The 15,560-nt window shown below is 39.0% G+C and overlaps 1 protein-coding gene across 5 annotated transcripts in view; it reads left to right on the top strand.

Annotated features, from left to right (window-relative positions):
• LOC144079365 (microtubule-associated serine/threonine-protein kinase 3-like) overlaps positions 1-15,560 on the top strand; it is a 31,330-nt gene that overhangs the window by 628 nt on the left and 15,142 nt on the right. For 2 of the 5 annotated variants that reach the window (XM_077608081.1, XM_077608080.1), the window contains 6 exons: positions 2,669-2,758; positions 7,130-7,218; positions 11,170-11,242; positions 13,233-13,253; positions 13,767-13,845; positions 15,255-15,412. In XM_077608081.1, the coding sequence (XP_077464207.1) occupies positions 2,669-2,758; positions 7,130-7,218; positions 11,170-11,242; positions 13,233-13,253; positions 13,767-13,845; positions 15,255-15,412 (510 nt within the window). Of the gene's footprint in view, positions 1-2,668; positions 2,759-4,773; positions 5,189-7,129; positions 7,219-11,169; positions 11,243-13,232; positions 13,254-13,766; positions 13,846-15,254; positions 15,413-15,560 lie in introns of those variants that run through there. The other 3 variants (XM_077608084.1, XM_077608082.1, XM_077608085.1) reach the window with 3 other exon arrangements.

Here is a 15,560-nt window from a genome sequence, read left to right as displayed (position 1 = left end):
ATTAATCACGCATACCCTCAGCATTCAACACCAAAGACTAATTGTTTACCCCACAATTTAAGATGTGATTTTGTTATTGTCTAAGAAATGCAGTGCATTCATAACAGCAGTACATGCCCACTCTTCCAGTACATGAATTGTAGTGGGAAATACAGAGTTAGGGTATGTGCAACCTACGAGCTGAGCTATTAAGACGTAGGAGAGTATAGAATCAATCTTCCTCGCCATCCGATGAGCTCACTTTGGAGCACACGCCATTTGCTTTTATTGTCTTTTAAAGACCCTCTTATGGTGGTCCTAAAGAGATAAAGGGATGGCATCACTCATCGATCAGAGTGGACTTTCCAACAAAATATACCTATTTTTTAGTTTTAGTTTATTTTTGAAATCTAATCTGTGAAGTGGCAGACGAGTGGTTAGCGCGTCAGCCTCACAGTTCCGTGATTGAGAGTTCGATCCGTGTGTGGAGTTTGCATGTTCTCCCCGGGCTTGCATGGGTTTTCGCCGGGTACTCGGGTTTCCCCCCACATCCCAGACACACGCATGGTAGGCTGGTGTGAGCGTGAATGGTTGTCAGCCTCCTTTGTGCCTTGCGATTGGCTGGCCACCGATTCAGGGTGTCCCCCACCTGGTGCCCTTGGTTAGCTAGAGTAGCCCCCAACAACCCCTGCGATCCTAGTGAGGATAAGTGGTTTGGAAATGAATATTATCTTAGAAGTGCAATGCATCACGCTGCGTTGTTTTCTGAATATAGCAAGAATAATTCTTATATATAGATTTTTTAGATATAACGACACTGTTATGAAGGATTAAGCTTACTCCCATTTCTGCCAATAAATGCTTTGCTTTTATTGTTATCTGCGCGTTAAATGTTTGTGCCAATCTCGATGGAATGTCACCAATGAGTCACTGAAGGATTTTCTACAATACACAAGTGCTGATTATATAAAAATGTGATTCATCAGGATGGCACTTTAAGGGGCTTTGGTGAGGGGATCTTGAGGAGCTTTCTTTGTAGCAAAATGAAGCACAATCAAGTGTGTAATTACATACTATATCCTAGCCTATAGAATGGCGGATAATTGTGCAAGTCCCAACAACCTCATCACATTACTGTGAAAACATTTTTATTAGTGTTTTGGTAGTTGCTTTTGCACCGAGAAGCCTCTGCAGCGCTGAAACAATAACTGTAGTGTATACTCTAAAAGGCAATGTTTACATCTGAGTGGGCAAATCAATAGGAAAACAGTAACTACTCAGTATATCAGGCTTAGCTGACACATTTCAAGTTAATGCACCCAAGTAGGGTATGTTTAGAGGATCAAGCCTGTAGTCATTTAATCGCACTGTAAATGAAAATTGAGTCGATAATTTCCCTGGCTGCGATTTATGGCGTGTGTGTAAAACTTTGCTGATTGATTGCCTATGAAACTCCAGTTCCTTTTGCAGATTTATTGGTCATTTTTAGTATATCTCAAATACAGCACATTGAAGTATTCATTAAATAAAACGCACAAACTACGTATTTTTTAAATAATTATATCGCTTATCGGCAATAATTTATGAGAGAATATATATTGCCGATTAAAATTTGTTATTTTGACAGGCCAACTGAATTTCACAGTATGTCTTGGCTCATCAAAGATTGCATTAAGTGTTAACGTGTTGGTCGATTGTTGACACATCCTGCCGAGTGTGTTGCTATACAGATGATGACACTGCTGATTTAAAAAAAAAAAAAAAAAAAGATTAAGAAATCAACATGACCTGTAACCTGCACCCTCCAATTGAAAACTAAGCAAACCAGAACAAATCAATGCACCAATTGCATTGATTTGCACACACATTGATTGAAAATGTTATTCATTGGCTTGATGATGAAACACTTTCTGTACTTCAGTAGTTTGGTTTGAGTCATTTTAGTTTGAAAAAATAGATATTTTTCACTGAATATATAGTTTGAGTTTATTCAGAGAAATGAAATTTTGTTTGACATTTTTCTGATAAGATCAATTCTCCGTCCTGGGATCACAAGAATGTGGATAAATGTGTCATAAACTGAAGAAAGAAAGTCACTAACATAATGAGGTTTATAATGAAGTTGAGGGCCTAGTGTATTTCATTGGTTGAGTTTTTTTAAAAGTATAACCAGAACTTTTTTTCAAACCCAAGCCAGTCAGTAATTGAACTCTTGACCCCAGAACTGTGAGGCCAACACATTAACCACTCATCCACCAGGCAACCCTCGAATCAATTTTTCTGACAAAATCTATGAGAACGATTCATTATATAGATTAGGATCTTGCGACACACATTAAAAGTAATTTAGCAATCGCGTCCAAATGACATGAACAGTCAAAAATGAGAGCCAACATGATTGGTAAAATGTTCAACATTATATAAACAGTGATTCATACTGTAAGTTTCCCAACAAACTTGCCTAATTGTAACTATTGTACTCTGGCAAGATTATCAACCTATTATTTTAACATTTCAAAGTTTTCATATAGATACATAGTATTTTATACACAGTAAAAAAATATTTTGGTCTTTTATTCTAGATCTAAATTAATCAAGGGTTTCCTTAGACCCTTAATCTTCACTGATCATAGATGGCAGCATTTATAGGCCAGTGTACTAATTTATTCAACCATATCTTGCCTTTCAGTTTATCACCCACTTGTCAAAGCCCAACACTCCTGAGTCCATGCAGCCCGTGCAGCCCTTGCAGCCCCTTACTAACACTTCATCCTTGGAGGTAAGATGCCTAGACCACATACTGCTTCAAGCTCAAATGATGATTTAAGACAGAGTCTATGCTTAAAGTGTCCTCCCTTCCAGTCAGTTTGCAAAAAGTTATTTCTGACCTCCCCCAAATGAAGCTTGTCACTGACTACCTTTATGTTGACTCTTGAAAATTGGTGAATCCTTTGGTTTGGAATCCACAACACCTCTAATTGATGCTTTCTCATGGGAATTAATTTTTCCCTCTGGCTTCTGATTTATACTTTTGATTATGTGACCAGAAAATGATGCTTGTAGACACACCAGAGCAAAGCCGAGTATACAATATCTTGTTTTTTGTTGTTGTGAATGTGAGGTACTAATACCAGTAGAGTGTAAGACCATACCTGTCAACTTCTAAATTTTCTCGTATTTTATACGTTTTTTTTATCATTTCAAACTCTGTACGCCGTATAACACACTTTTTATGGGATTTTTTGAAGTACGTTTTTTGTAAAACCAATCTCGTTTTACCCATTTCAGCTCTAATCCGGATCATCTCGGTCACTGGTAGCAGATGAAAACGTAATCGCCGACTACTAATAGTATTCACATTCTTTAGGCATGATATGCGCACCCACATTCCCCTTTCACGCTTTTTCACTATATAAATATAGCGTGTCAGAAAGCCGTCCACTTTGGAGAAAATTTTAGACTTTTACGTGCGCACTATGTAAGTAAATATGTGCCGCGTTACATTTGTACGTTTTTTTATCGTTTAATAAGGGGAATTGCAATATTAATAAGGGGAGCAATTTGTCGAGGTTTACGTGTATTTAAGACTGACTTTACCTGAAGTTTTTTTCTGGTATCAATTTCTATGTAGGGTACAGTGTACACAATAGTATGTTGTACTTTATGTAAATAAGGTTTATGTTTCTATATATAGGAATTAAAAGACACAACCTAACACAATAATAATGCCCGTAATTGTATTTTAAGAACTCTTTTTTTGAACAGTTAAGTCCCATCACTTATTGGTTCTCCAAGTCTGTCGGTTGCTTGGCAACGATGATGGTTGCGCTGGAGGATGGAGACACTGCAAACACAAATGTTTGCATCCAACGTGTTTCTGTATGAGCAGAGGTTGACTTTCATGCATCGCTATGAGCCATACAGTGTCTTCATTTTTTATGTCAACGCGGTTGGTCAACCGCGTTGACATAATGTGTTGACACAGCAACAGCATGACAGAATGGTCATCTGCTGAACTCATTCCTGAAAGTATATGACAATCAACCTGCTATGCGTCACTCAAGATGCAAATCAGATAGTATAAGACGACAGCGCATATTTTTTTAGTGGTTTACAATTCAGTTTCACTTCCACAAACTGTAGAATTGCACCATCGAGTCTTGGGTTACTCTGTTCCTGTGACAGTAGAATTAAACAGAAAGAGAAACAACAAAAAGTCTCAAAGAAAACTACATACGTAGGCTTAAAACAATTCCATGTCATAATACCAATGCAATACAGTCATGTTCTCCCCGGACCTGTGTGGGTTTTCTCTGGGTACTCCGGTTTCCTCCCACATTCCAAAAACATGCATGGTAGGCTAATTGGGTACTCTAAATTTCCCCTAGGTATGAGTGAGAGCATGAATGGTTGTCAGTATCCTCGTGGCCTGCGATTGGCTGGCCCCCGTCTCTGGCCCGGAGTCAGCTGGGATAGGCTCCAGCACCCCCCGAGACCTTAGTGAGGATAAAGCAGTTCAGAAAATGAAATGAGATGAGAAAGTCTTTTTCCAAAGGTGAAGTCTTGAAAAAGTGGTGTCGTCTTATAATCAGGATCATCTTATATTTGGGATCGTCTTATATTCGGGCCAATACAGTTGTTTGCACAGTCAGTTAAGTTTTTATTCATTAAAAAAATTGTGTTGTAGTAACAGGGAAGTTAGTTGCCTCCAAAACAAGAGTCGTCGGTCTATGGCGGCTGTTGCTTTTACAGTAAGACAGCAGTGGGTGCCAAAGAAACCGAGCGACACTTGAACGCAGCATCAGAATCCACGTTCCTCACACGGACAGACTCAGTCAAACACAACGTACAGCGGTTCAATGGTTGCCCACCCGCTGCTCGATCATCTGCGTTATACACCGTCATGGGGTTGATGTTTCTGGGAAGCTACTGTAGTTGAATCGCGAAGCAGAACATGCAAAGGATCGTCGAAACCTCTTTGAATCGTACTTCACGCGGCAGACGTAGGCGGCGTTGAATACAAAAGGAGACGCCGACCTAAAAGAGAAAGACGATGGTGGGGAGACCAGAAGAGGACCTCCAGTATACTGACAGTCTCCCAAAACGTTTAAGGTTATGAAAGAAAATCCTCTAATATGTCGGATCCAAGTCAACCGAGCCAGAACAAGTCCCATTTTGTTTCGGAAGCCTTGCTGAAGCGCTCAAAAAGGTTAGTGCGTAGAAGTTGGGATTTTGTAGTTTGAATTGGAAATGCTTTCATTGACCTGGACGATTTGTAGTCATCACTTTGTTTATCTTTTGTTCTTCTCTTGGGAGAAATGTTCCATCGTTAATCCGACGTACAGCGACTCGAGTTGAGGCTTTTGTCTGGGAGGGAACTATTTACTGGAGAATTGTGTTAAATAGTCTTTTGACCTATTAGCCGACTCATACTTGGCAGTAGTACACTGTTTTTTTGGTGTGAGTTGCTCTAAAATACATTAAAATCCCCCATTATATTAACAATGCGTTACTTTCATTCAGGGCGGTTTAATGTAAGTAAACCACAGTGTGTGTGCACAATCTAAAATATTAATTTGTCCTCCCAATAAAGTCACTTTTCCCCTATGGGGTTTGTTTCAGTCTTGTTTAGGATTACATCATGCCGTGAACGGTACAATTTTAGGGCCAGGATAATGAAGCTCATCAAATGTATGTTTATCAGTAGGCTACATCACTTTGTTTACCCTGATAACACAAACAGTGGTGTATAAAAGACATAGTATATTGTTATTTGTTCTGACCACAGGTAGCATTATCATTGCCATAAATGAATGTTGAGTATGATATAATGCAATGCAAGTCATTTTAATGTTGCCAAGCTGTCATTGTCAAGATGGATGAATGCAATAAAGTAGTTGTACTTCTTTTATGGTGGGCTAAAATGTAATATTTGCTTGAATAGTTGAAACAAGTTCATGCTTTTTTAGGTGAATGCCTGTGATGTATTGTTGCACTAGAATCTTCTCAGTGAAACATCTGCTCATGGTGAAGTTTATGGTCCTCGTTTGCGCCTTTTTTTTTTTTCTTTTTTAGAGCTGGGGGATTATAGCTTCCCCTCCCTGGACACAAAACACACACACATGCGCATGCACACGCATGCACACACACATGAACACATGCACAAACACACACACACAGATCATTCTTGGACATTTTCAGCTCAAGCTGGGCCCACTGCTGTCATTGCACCCACTCCCATCCGCCTTGAGTCTGTTGACAGAAGGTTAATTCTTTGTATTTTGTAGATTAGAGTTGTACTTACGTAAATGTTCTTCCAGGCCGATCTGCTCTGAGTGACTGTAATAATCTCGCCATTTGCTTTAGATCTCTAGCGGATGGCACGAAAAAGTATTCCAATTTCTTGTCAGCCTGGCGTTCAAGCCGTAACGTTGCTAACTCCACAGCGTTGACGTTGTACATGGCCTTGTGTTAGAGACTCAAATATGGAACCCAGATATAATATGGTCACTATTTGTGTCCCCCTTACTTAAAAATCATCCTAATCATCCGCATTTCCACATCTGGTTAAAGTATTATTTGACGTTATTACGATTTACTAAGTGCCACTGAAGGTCAGAGTTTAGTGGATTCCAGCTAGTCCCGAGGTCAATTTTTGTTAATCCGTGCAGTGTCATTACTCACATTCAGCTTCATATTTCAGTTGTATGTGCACGCAAGTTAACACGAGCATTGCATAAGAGTAACATTTACCAATGCCAAAATTATTACACAGAGTTGACCTAAACGACACATGCTTGGATTGAGTATTTTAACAGTCGGGTTCTCGGATCGGATTTTTTCTGCTAGCATACTGGTAGATTTTTAAGAGATAAGATTTTATATTATATTCTTTTACACAACTAATCTTAAGTGATCATGCGTACGGCTTCGCTGTACAATTTGACTAAGGCTCTTAAGTTGGAAGAAGTGGTAGCATCTTGCTTGATAGAGATAGAGTTTAAGAGTATTTAGGTCATGTGTTTTACCAATACTGTTAATTTACTGTAGTATAGAAAACGAATAGATTCCTGTCCAAAAATCCTCTGCCCGTTGAATGTTGATTGCTCGAAGTTTCTCTTAATTTTTCTCTGTTCTGTTTGTGTTCCAGCTGTCGCAGCAATAACAGGAAGAGCCTCTGTGTTGGAACACCATCACCCACTTTGTCCAGACCCCTGTCCCCTCTTTCTGTCCACACAGGTAAGACCCATAGTGCGACTTGTAACAACAGGTCAAACGTTAAATTTGTCAATCAATCAGGAAAGAGCGGTTGCTAATTTTTAAAGCTTTGGATTGCTAGTTGTATTGGAACTTTGAAAACCCAATACTCCGTCATCTATATAATTATATAATTAGCGTGACGTCTTTGCAAGACGGCATGTAAATGTTTGTCATCTGAAGTCACTGTTTGTGGTTAAGAATCGTTGTTAATTAACGTAATAATGGGGATTGATGACCAATCAACAGATAGCAGTGTGTATAGCTCTACATCTCAAGTAAAACGAAGAGTTTCACTGCGACTGGTCTCTGAATAAAATGAATGTGATCAAATACAAACAAAGTTGAACTGAGCCATACTGCTAAAGCAATAGGCTGTCATATTATTATTATTATTATTATTATTATTATTATTATTATTATTATCATTGAAAGACCAAAGAGTTGCATTGTTGCTTTAATGTCAAGTGTCAATGTAAAGCAATTAACCTTGTGTAAAATCCTTCTCTCATGTAACACAGAATCTGGTGTGGTAGCTTTCTGCTTTTTATTCCATTATTTATCTGTTAAGTTTCAACAACCAACATACGCGCTTACACTCACACACCCGCCCACACCCCTGTTGTTTGGTTGCAATTTATTTGTCTTACACAAAGCGGTTAGATGTTTTTGTGGCAGCAGGCGGTTTGTTGTTGAACCAGTCTCAATACCATTTAACGTAATTTTAGCTCAGTAGGATCTACAGAGCTGTGCTGCTCAGCACATTGTTGGGCAAACTATTGTAGATCATTTTGATATACAAGAACTGTGTAGATTCTCCGGTTTCAAAACGCTAAGATCTTTGTTTCCTCTATTATGGGTGAAGAAGGTCACGTTGCCTTAGATCCCCTATAGGCTCTGCCAAAAAAATGGACGTCACGTGTCATCTTACACTCTAAAAAGAATAAATAACATGTCCTCACCTGACAAAACCTCCTCCTGACTCAGATTTCTACAGATTAGAATAGCAACTTTTAGGTGTCACGAAAGGTTTTTCCTATACCGTGAGAACTTGTCCTTTAGTTCTATAGACAGCCAATTAAACATGACTGCACTTTAGGAAGGCTTAAAACAAAGCAAGACACTGAGCTATAATTAATTAAATGGAATTAGAGAGCCTCCAATGTGACAGTTTTGTGGGATCTTCTGTAGAAAAGAGCTCCAAACTCAAGCACGATTGCTCAACTTTACTTGCATTGATATTTGAAATTTTTCATATCCTCCATCCAGCATGTTTGGTCCTCACTAGTAGGTGATAGGCTTTGTACTGATTCCTACCCATTTGGAGTGGATCAGATCAAATCAAATCAAATCAAAAGCCTTTATTGTCATCATACACAGCTGGATCAACACATAACCATTCAAACTGCCATTATTTATGCCATTATTTGGGTCTTTTGCCGGGAAAACGCACCTTATGGAGTAGCACTACCAATTTCGTCATACCCAGCTGGGTATGATGACAATTAGGCTTTTTGCCGAGTCAATGATGATGACAAAGCCTATGTCCGATTATTATTATTATTATTGGATTGGATAACTTTATTCATCCCGTATTCGGGAAATTTTGTTGTCACAGTAGCAAGAGGGTGAGGATGCAGGAATAGGAAAGGCATTTTAGACATAAATAGATAGGTAAAAGTAAGTTAATAAATAAATACATGAATAAATATATAAATAAATAAGTGTGTTGCTTAGCACATATATACATACATACACATAAATATACAGTGGTACCTCGACATACGATCTTAATCCGTTCCGGGACTGAGCTCGTATGACAAGTTTCTCGTAACTCGAGGTAAAGTTTCCCATTGAAATGAATGGGAAACAAATTAATTCGTTCCAACTCTCTGAAAAAAACACCAAAAACAGGATATTGGATTGAAAAAAATGTTTTATTTCTTATAATTCGCCATATATTGACAAAGTAATAAATAACGAGTGGTTTAATAGAAATAAAGTGTTTAATCTAACTAAAATTGGGCGGATTTCGCCGAGGGGAGAGAGAGACGCACAAAAGGGGCGGGGGGCTTCGGTTTGTTTTCAACACGACGCACTCGTAAACAGAACAAACACTCCACCCTCACGTTCGCTATCCATGGGCTGTTTGCTGTCGTACTATTCCCTTCAAAATATTCCGAAAATGATGCACACAAATGTCCTCACAATCGGAGAACGCACGACCACTTGCCAACGCGCAGCAAGCAGTCTTATCAGCGATCGCCCCGCTGCTCATGCGAGCTACAGGGGCGCTGGCTAGCGGCTCCTTTTAGCTTGTAGCATCTGTGTTTGCATCCCCTCGAACGGCGACTATGATAGAGTTTCTACCGGGGATGCTGTTGCGAGCCAGTGCCCCCGATGTTCTTATGAGCAGCCAACGAGCAGAGTCTTTTATCAGCGATCGCCCCGCTGCTCATGGTAGCTTCGGGGGCGCTGGCTAGCGGCTCCTTTTAGCTTGTAGCATCTGTGTTCGCATCCCCGGGGATGCTGTTGCGAGCACGAGTATACTTCATTACCCAGAAAGCCCTCTTTTCCCCGCGCATGGGCGTTGTGCGTTTCCTGGTCTGAATAGCTCATCCGGTGCTCGTAAATATTGTTATACGTACACGAAAGATATGCAAAAAAAAATGCCATGGCCACCTGGCTTGGTCGCATAACGAAATTTTGACCGCATCACGGGCGAATTATTCGATCGAAATTTCCCCCGTAAGACGAGCATTCCGTATGACGAACGGTCGTATGACGAGGTACCACTGTACATGCATTCATACGGTAGGTCTCAACACTCAGCCATTTTTTTGTTAAAGAGCCTGACAGCTGATGGGAGGAAGGATCTGCGGAAGCGCTCCTTCCTGCAATGAGGGTGCCGCAGTCTATTGCTAAAGGAGCTTCGGAGGGACTCCACAGACTCATGCAGGGGGTGGGAGGTGCTGTCCATGATGGACATCATTATTATTATTATCCACATTTTTTTGGAATCGATTTATAGAATTAATTCATTTTAAAAAAGTCCATGACCATTTTTCGTACGATTATTGGTTATATGGCCAGTTTATCTTTATTGACATTTTTGTTGACAGTAAACTTAATGGTATGAAGCAGCTGCACTCACTGTAAAGGCTTGTGAGTCAAAGCTCTTCATGCCACCAGTGTGTGGATGCACAATCTGCCAAGGATTATCTCATAACTGTGCTGTCCATCTCTAATCGCCTTCATCTCTTGGTCTCAAATGGTGCTCAACATATTTAGGCCTGTCTGACTGACACTCGTTCCCCAATTATGGTGATTCATAAATAGGTGCTGTGATGTTTGGAAAAGTAATACCAAAATAATTGTCTTATATCATTCAGATGTGATTGTTGCTGTAGTGATTGAGGGTTTATGCATAACATGAAGTCATTGAATACTGCCACCTGCTCATTTGTGGTACCTTCAAATTTGCTTTATTTTCCCTGTGTAAAGTATTTAGAATGAGCAAAGGGAGGTTTCAACTTTTTTACCCACATTGCTATTCTTCCTTTTCTTGGGGAACTAAAATTTCTTCTTCAGTAGGAGTACTTTTAAGATGTATACGCAAAGCTCCTCGGAGCTGGACTTTTTTTGGTTTCAGGTCTGGTTAATTAGATTAAATAACTACAAAATTAAAATCGCTACTCCTCCATTATTTATGTGACAATGGGTATAATCTAGGGCTGTCTACATATTCATCCTTCTAGCCCTGTTTTTATTTTTTGTTTTGGGGCTGATTATTTATATTAGTTAATTGTGGGCTTATGCTTGCCCATAGGATCTGAGTTAGCCAATGGCAATTGGCAGTCATAGTTTATTTTGGACTCTTTGATAATGATGTGAATCACAACTGATAGTAACCTAAAATTTGTCCTCATTCAGCTGCAAGCAGCCCACTGGACAGCCCTCGGAATGTGTCAACTGGTGCCTGCCTCAACTTTCCTTTTGCCCGAAGGTATGTTTGTACTATTTCCATTAATGATATTATTTTAAGATTCTTTGAAACAATTGAAATTTCCCGAACATTCCAAGTTTTTCCATATTTCTGCACCATTTTGGGGGTATTGGACCCAATATCTGACTACCAGTAGTTCAAATTTGCTCCCTGTAGAGGACATTTGTAAACCTAAATATCTCCCACCCAGTGCATCCTATCACAATAACTCCTTTTGTACTCTATATTCAGAGCTTTCCAATGATACCAAATTTCTTTTGCAGTATTACTTCACATAGATTGGGAAATTTCAAAATAAATGTGATTGGAAACATTTTTTTCCTGGTAGTCAGGAGGAGATTTAGATTCTGAAGTTTTGCATCTGGCGTCTGAGGAAGGCTCCATATTTTGCCACAAAATCCTGTGACATAATTTACAGCACTTAATTTTAATTGCGATTTACAAAACCTTAGAAAAGAAGTGTTATCACACGTTCTTTTCCTCCCTATGAGACTTGGTGTCTTCAAGCTTAACGCGGCCTCAACCATGCATAACTTTCCGTCTGCCAAATCTTCAAGGCAAGGATGAGTTTGCTGATGTCATAAACTGATAACCACAGTTCCTAAAGGAACGTGTTTCTCTTACAAACATGTGCAGCCTATAAGGAAAGTTAAAAGTAGGCTGGAACTAGACCTGGGCGATAAAACGATAACGATAATAATTGTCAAATAATTTATGTCAACAATAATAATAAAAACTTTCGATGCAATTTGAGAAATATAAACTGCAATTACACTACCCGAGCACCATCAACACCATCTTCCAACCTGAACTGTAAAAAAAAAAAAAACTATTTTTTTTCTGTACTATTTTGCAACGGAACTGAGAGAGTGGCAGCCTCTCACTGACAAACGACGAGAAACGGTAATTTCGGATAAAACTATGACTGACACTGTGTCCAGCCAATGAAATGATGCGGTTCATGTCACGTGCATTTACTTCCGCGGCATTAGTAAATGTTAACGACATTGACTGGCTGCATTAGTTATGTGTTATGCCTGTTTTGCAGGTTAGCATTTAGCTAACGGTTCATTGGAGCTGCTTTATCATGGCGAAACGACCGGGCTGTGGCAGAGCCACTCAGCAAGGCACAGAAAAAAAAACGTGGTTCTATTAAGATGGATGGAATGGCTGTCGAAGTACTTACACATAGAAGATCAAACGTTAAAATTGGCTGAGGTCTCCTCTGCAAAACATGCAGCAAAGCCAAAGTTGTAAGCGAGTTTTCCGATGGAAAAATATTGCATATAGATGGAAGCTTCACTATCTCAAGTGACACATTCAGCAAAAAAGTCATTTGAATGAGAAGTGAGAAGGAAAGACGTAAAAAATAAGGTCAAATTTAAGTCAGATTTGTGCATGTTTTCGTGAAATTTATTAAGATGTTTTATTCATAGATAATAATCATTAAATTTTATTATGACTAGATCATTTATGGGTAGACATCCACCTGCTTATGGCAGGTGTGTGCCCATCGCGAGCAATTATGATGTTGCTCACACTGGTCCTCAGTGTGCTAATGGAGGTTGTCTGTATGCCCTGACATATGAAAAGTTAGAGGGAACATTACTGCCAATGTGTCTTTAGGTAAGACACTTAACACTAAACTGCTTGTGGTCAATACAGCAGCAAAAACACCTGTTGATTTAAGAATATGTGCGTATATAGGTTAATTATGTTATGTCAGCTAACGTCCCAACTTTTTGGGGGGTCAGATTTTGTACTTGTACTTTTATCCTGAACTAAAATGTTGCTGTAACTTGTTCTTGTTACATAAAATGCTCCTGAGAATTATTTTTTTATCTGGCTAAATGGAAAGTGGCAGGGATAGCAACATTGTCAAGATGAATTCCTCAAATAAATGCCAGAGGTCATAGGATCTTTTGCACTGCAGTCTCACTGAAACTCTGGCTTTTCTTCTTTTCTCATCTCTCTTCTGCTTCCGTCCCAGTCACTTGGCTCGCGCAGACAGGTACATTTTCTTGTGGCATAGAAAGTCAATTTTCTTTATAAATAATTATCCTTCCAATAAGAAAAAATCAGGTATCTAGATGCGTTATAATCGAATCCAAAACCTTTGGAAAAAATGCTGTATTCTCTGGTAATTGTGTACATAATCTTTGGGGTTTTGTTTTGCCTGTTTCAGCTACATTACATGAGGGCAGGAAAAAAACCTCATCTTAGAAAAGTCTACATTATTTGAAACAGTTATTTGAATGTATCCCTGTTTGCAATCACATTTAAATTTGTGTTTTTGAGACTTGGCAATAGTCCGTACTGTATATTGCTGTCATTAGGTTCTCCAGGTGCACCCAAAGAATAACTGGGATTGTGTAATTTAGATTATTTTATTTATGTAAGTATAGAACAAAAGAGAAATTGTGTGACAAATTAACCACTTGCAATGTTACCACAAGGAACAATAACAAGCTCCTGTAGCAACAGAAACATGAAATGGTAACTGTTGCTTCATATCATATTTCAGAGCTGAGGGTCGTAGATGGTCTCTGGCGTCCCTCCCTTCGTCAGGCTATGGAACCAACCCGCCAAGCTCAACCGTTTCAGTAAGTAACTAAAAAAATCAACAGCACACACAAAAAATGGCAACTTCCTTCCCTGTTATTAGGTTTCTAACACTCCGTTAAAGCCCAATGTACACCTTCCCTGTTATTAGGTTTCTAACACTCCGTTAAAGCCCAATTGTACATTAATTTCTAGAACTAGGAACAGCAAATGTCAACACTGAATTGACAAACTGCTAGTTGTTTTCTAGCATCATCTGTTTGACTGAGTCATTGTGTAAGTCTGTGGAATATACAGTGTTAGAAGTAAAAGGCACAATCTGTGTGGAGCTTGAGCAAGTTTCTAAAGGGATTTATTTGCTTGTGGATGCGCCATTGCAATTTCTTGTTAAAGAACTACATTTTTGTTTTCCATGAATCACGGTTTTTAAATCATGCATAGCTTTTCTTCTATAATTGTCAAATGAGACATGATTTTGAATTCAGTTCTAAGAACTTTTTTCTTTGAAAGCATTTGAGTGATGACAGATAATAACGCATTAATGATGAGCCCATAATAGTTCCAAGATATGGACCCAGGATTTCACACATGGTGGATCACTAACGTGCTGCTATTAAAAGAAAACTCATTGTCGGGCACAGGGATAAACCGAAATGTCAGTGTGGAGAATGGATCTTAGCAGTCTGCTTCTAAGGCTGTGAATGATTAAATGTTTGTCAAAATAGATTTAGTTTTCGTCGATTCATTTTGACGGCCTGGCAGCAGAAACCTATTTCCTTTTATCATTGAGCACAACAAGGATTTGGTCAATAACTACGGTTGAAGCCAATAAATCAAGATCTGGGCTCTGTGCAGGCCACCTTGGTTTTGGTATTTAGAAGAACTTTTTGATGTATGCATGACCCCGTTGTCTTGTCAGTAGACCCAAGTCTTGACTACGATGACCTATCCCCATATTCTATTTGAACTCCAGACTAAATTCCTTTGTCTTTGGCATGATGGTCAACAGTAATTCCATTCATGTCTTCAAGAGTCCTATTATTTGGGATCTTTTCATACTTTTTTGTTTGTTCGTTTTATGAATATTGTTACAGAACCAGTTGACAGTAACGTTCTTAGGAAGTCAAATGACTGCACACTTGTGGTTGGAAGCTGATTGGTTGATTCGGTGTGTTCGGCTGATATTTTTGACCAAACAACTTTAAAAAAAAAATCTAAATAATTAACACAATTCTTATTAAAAAGAAGGCTTAACATTTTTTTAAAGACACTTTTACCAGTAAATAAAATAAAATAGTAGATATATTTTTTTTAATGCAAATCAATCATTGCCATACACGAAATTGAGTGTTAATGGTGTAGATTTTCGATGTCATTGCTATTTCCAGTGTTTTTTTATAGTCACCATTAGCAGAATTTCATGACTGATGGGTTACCGATTTATCTGCAGTCCTCATCATCGTCCCAGGAGCGCCTTCATCAACTTCCCTACCAGCCAACCCAAGATGAGCTGCACTTCCTTTTCAAACACTTCCGCAGCACAGACAGTATAACCGACGAAGATGGCCGGCCAACAACTGTCATGCGGCCTCGCTCTCGGAGCCTGAGGTATCTTTTCTAAATTTACCTACAGAGAATCTCAACATAAGGGATTGTTAATACGCTACTGTATAACCAGATCAACCTCATTGTTTGCTTTTCAATGGTGTGTGTAACACCTCCACTGGAATATATATAACACATTGGCTGCCATACC

Source organism: Stigmatopora argus, chromosome 8 (genome assembly GCF_051989625.1).
Source record: "Stigmatopora argus isolate UIUO_Sarg chromosome 8, RoL_Sarg_1.0, whole genome shotgun sequence".
Lineage (NCBI taxonomy): Eukaryota > Metazoa > Chordata > Actinopteri > Syngnathiformes > Syngnathidae > Stigmatopora > Stigmatopora argus.
This window is presented reverse-complemented; position numbering and strand designations above follow the sequence as displayed.